The following is a 4,243-nucleotide window of genomic DNA, read 5'->3' as shown; positions in this document are numbered from 1 at the left end:
CCACGCAGCCCCACAGGTACCCTCTTCGCCAAAGCCCCCCGAACCATCATTTTCCCTACCAACCAGGGCATTTAAACCCGGCTTTGCTGAGCTTGCCGGACCTCAGCACCTCTGCAACGGGTCAGTCCCACTGCACAGGCTGCACCGCCCTCCATCTCCTCTGTCTGACCCCATCTCCCCAAAACCATCACATTTCTCCTGTGCCAAACCTCCAGAAAGGCTGAAACCTCGGGCATCCCCTAGCCACGGCTCCCCCCGCACTCCAAATCCCACCCCGACCCTCTCGCACTGAGCCGAGACCGATGCTGGCACCAAAAGCCCCATGTACTTCTCTGGCACAGTGACCTGAGCCACGTGATGTGGCAAAACCAGGTACCGAGGCGTGCCGGGGCGGCCAACCCGGGGTTTCCGTGTTGGCAAAGCTGTCCCGCTCCCGGCCATCTCTTCCACCCGTGGGAGGCACCGAGGCAAGGGCAGGACCTGGCAGCCGCCCTGGCAGGAGGATTTTGCGCGTCTTTCCTCGTGTGTCCCCAATTTCAGGGGTTTTGCTTGCCCCACAACATGCCTGAGCACACCGTCGCCTCGAGGCTTCAGCTTTCCGGGCTGTGCTTCCTCCTCCAAATCCTCACCATCATCCTCTTCGCCGTCTTTGTCCGGTACAGCCCAGAAAGCAGCGTCGGTCTCTGCTCCCAGCAGCTGAACTGCAGCTGGAGAAACCAGGACTTGGGTTTTCAGCACCCCCGTGAGTACCCCCACCCTGGGTGGGTGCAGAAAGTGGCTCTACCTGGTCCCCAGGCATGGCTGAGAGGGTGGCACGGGATGTCACCGTGCTCGGGCCGGGCTGCAGATCTGTCACACCGTTCATAATCGGACTCCAGAGTAAAGCAGAGGAGGGGGAACATCAAGCCGCAAGGTTGGGGTACCGGTACGTCCCACCAAGGAGGGGTTGGTGGGTGGAAAGCAGATGTCCTGCAAGGATTTCCCACATGCTCGGACAAAGCCGGGTCTGAAATAGGGATATTTGGGTCTAGGACGTGCGTTTCAGTAGCTGGAGTGCGGAGGGGATCATTCGGTGCAGTGATAAATCTGGGATTGTCCTCCCATCGCCGGGGCCGGGAGCACGGCAGCAGCTCCTGGTACTTTGGGGTCTGCAAAACTTCCCATCGCTCTGCTGGGTTTTGCAGTGCCAAGGGATTTGCACCAAACCCCTTTCACCAAGGATTTGGCTCCCTCGGTGCTGCCACAGCGTCCAACACGGCTTGGGGGGTCCACCCCATCGGATCATTCTCCTGTATGCTGGGCATCGCTGCGAAACTCATCCTGGGCTGGGGGATGAGGGCCTGATCCCGGCTTTTCCAAGGCAAGGGCAAGGCAGGAGATTGGAAAGGAGCCTCCGGAGAGCCCTGACCGAGGGAGGGGAGCTGAGCCAAGCCGAGCTGCCCGGCAAGGAGCAGGCAGGTTCTCCCGGTTTCACCTGCCCAGGGAACCCCACCCAGCGCAGGCAGTGACTCACGGCTCCGGCACACGGGGAAGGATGGGACACGGCTCTTGGCACGGCCGAGGGATGCAAAGGGCATTTAGCCCAAGCAAAAATCGGGTCCCTCCTCCTCTGGTTTGCCACCAAATGGTACCAGACTGGTCCCATTTTTCCGTTCGCTCTTCTGGTCCTCTTGTCCTGTGATGCTTTGAGGGATAGCAGAAAGGTCCCAGGGGGGTGGTTGACATCTCAGACCCACCTTCATGCTGGTGCAACGGGTGCAGATGTCACCCCAAGAGGTTTCTGGACCGCAAGGTGATCCACGTGCACGTACCAAGGTATCGGCACAGGGTGGTTGCAAACGGGGCGGTGGGGGCCACGTCAGGTGGGGACGGCTTTACCTGTCACCAGCACAAGCAACAACCCGCTCATGCTCACCGCTGGCGATCTCCAAGGGAGGTCCAAGGCCAGATCCACCACGGTTCCAGAAAGACGTAGGTGGAGCAAAGCTGATTTATATCAGCTGAAGCCTTCAGCTCCCCAAAATCTGTTAGAGCAGGGGGTGTCTGAGCCCCCTCGAGGGGACGGGCAGGCAGGAGGGTGGCTGCCTCTAGACCCATCCTTGCGCCTCTCTTCTGCCAGGTTTCCGGGACGTCCGCCTCCAAGTTCTCCTTGGCTTCGGGCTCCTGATGGCCTTCCTTGGTCGCTACGGGCCGGGCAGCGTGACCGTCAGCATCCTCATTGTGGCCTTCGCCATCCAGTGGGCCGTATTGATCCAGGGGTTTTTATACTTCTTCCCGAATGATAAAATTTATGTGGGAGCTCAGAGGTAAGGGGAGGAGGGAGCTGGTGCTGCCCAGCCGCGACCGTCCCTGGTCCAGCCTGGCACACTGGCTCCCTCCTCTGTAAAACTCACAGCTCTGCTTTGGAGGAGGATGAGGAGGACAAGGAGGACCAGATTCCTGGGTTGAGTATCATGCTAGTAAGGGCTGTGTAAGCACTGCCAACGTTACAGCCGGGCAGTTAGGGGGGCACACTGGCCCCCCGCCTGTCTCAAGCTCAGCTGTCCCTTTGTCACCAACATCGCAAGGCTCAGGGCTGCCCGTTCAAGCTTATAGGAACGGTGGGACGCAGGGTCCAGGCTGCAGGCTCAGCTCCTGTGTCCCCCCACCCCTGCAACTCTGCTCTCCCCAGCTCCCCCGGCAGTGCCGGATCCAGCCCCATCGTCCTCCTTCTCCTTCCCAGCATGGTCAGTGCCGACTTCTGCACCGCAGCCATCCTGATCTCCACCGGAGCTGTTCTGGGCAGGGTAAACCCTCTGCAGATGCTGCTGCTGACCCTGCTGGGAGTCACCCTCTTCGCTCTCAACGAATACATCCTGCTCAGTCTCATGGGGGTGAGTCACCGATCGAGGGAGGGGACCCACCAGAAAGGGGGTGACCGTGAGTCCTCATGACCTGTCTTGTCTGCAGAGATAAATCCCATATCTCCCCGCCCTGCACCGTGTTTCTCTGTACTCACCAGGTAAGCGACAACGGGGGTTCCTTGACCGTCCACACCTTCGGTGCTTATTTCGGCTTGATGGTTTCACGGATCTTGCACCAGCCCCGTGTGGACAAGAGGAAAAAGCAGCCGGACACGGGGCACCAACCAGATGTCTTTGCTGTGGTTGGTACGGAGCTCGAACCCTACAACCCTGCAGTCATAGACATGGTGGTGGAAGGACCATCGCCAACGTTCAGACAGCGTGGCTATGGCTGTGACAGGCAGAATCCTGCAAACCATCAAGGACAGAGGTCCTCCACCTCCCTGGGGACCTGACCTGGGGTTGCACCATCCTCTCCAGGAAAAAAAACTTTTCCTCGTGTCCAACCTGAACCTCCCACGCTGCATCTCCTGGCACTAGCAAGGAGCTTTTTTCCCACGAGGGCTCAACCCCAACATCAAAACCTGCCTGTTCCCCTTCCCTGCAGGAACCATCTACCTGTGGATCTTCTGGCCCAGCTTCACCTCAGCCACCACTGTCCAGGACGACACGGAGCCCTGGGCAGTGCTCAACACCTACTTCTCACTGGTAGCAAGCACCCTGGCCACCTTTGTCCTCTCGCCTGTCCTCTACGAGGAGAGCACCCCGCGGATGGTAGGTCCTCTCCTGGGACAAACCCAAGTCTCATGGACTGTCCACGTCCCGTCTTTCATGGACGCCAAGCGTGAACACAGCCAGGGCAAAAGGGGATGCCTGTTAGGCTTTCTTAGGTTCATTAAGACCCAATTTGATCCCTGAGGAAGCCCAAATCCCCCCAGCCCCAGGTTGATGTCCTCCACGGAGCCAATTCCCCCACCATATCCTGTGCCATCAGGTTCAGATCCAGGATGCCACCTTGGCCGGCGTGGCCGTGATGGGTATGGCTGGGGAGATGCTGGTCACCCCCTTCGGGGCCCTGATCGCGGGGTTTCTGGCCGGTCTGATCCCCCTGCTTGGCTTCAGATTCCTCACGGTGAGTTGTCTGGGGAGAGCCGAGAACATCGGTCCCAGCTCAGGGGACCACCCTGCTTTGGGGGGGAGGCTGCATTGCCAACCTGCAGCTCCCAAATCTGCAAACACCGAGCCGCAGGGCAACCTCCCCTGGGCAAGCATCCCTCATCTGAACCCCAACTTTTCCTTAACGCTCTCTCCAGCCCATCCTGCACTCCAGGCTGAAAATGCAGGACACGTGTGGGGTTCACAACGTCCACGGGCTGCCGGGGATCCTGGGTGCCTTACTG

The 4,243-nt window shown here is 59.6% G+C and overlaps 1 protein-coding gene across 1 annotated transcript in view; it reads left to right on the top strand.

The window, feature by feature from the left end:
* Window positions 1–561: 561 nt before the first annotated feature.
* The window catches only part of LOC104165314 (ammonium transporter Rh type B-B-like), a 4,692-nt gene continuing 1,010 nt past the window's right edge, over window positions 562–4,243 (top strand). Inside the window, exons 1-7 of the mRNA XM_009704904.1 lie at window positions 562–742; window positions 2,120–2,306; window positions 2,723–2,873; window positions 3,002–3,149; window positions 3,451–3,617; window positions 3,838–3,975; window positions 4,157–4,242. Coding sequence (XP_009703206.1) covers window positions 562–742; window positions 2,120–2,306; window positions 2,723–2,873; window positions 3,002–3,149; window positions 3,451–3,617; window positions 3,838–3,975; window positions 4,157–4,242 — 1,058 coding nt within the window. The remainder of the gene's footprint in view (window positions 743–2,119; window positions 2,307–2,722; window positions 2,874–3,001; window positions 3,150–3,450; window positions 3,618–3,837; window positions 3,976–4,156; window position 4,243) is intronic.

This window comes from Cariama cristata, unplaced genomic scaffold (genome assembly GCF_000690535.1).
Source record: "Cariama cristata isolate BGI_N322 unplaced genomic scaffold, ASM69053v1 scaffold23337, whole genome shotgun sequence".
In the NCBI taxonomy this organism is placed as follows: Eukaryota; Metazoa; Chordata; class Aves; order Cariamiformes; family Cariamidae; genus Cariama; species Cariama cristata.
Note: the sequence above shows the minus strand (reverse complement) of the source record. Positions and strands in the feature narration are given on the sequence as shown.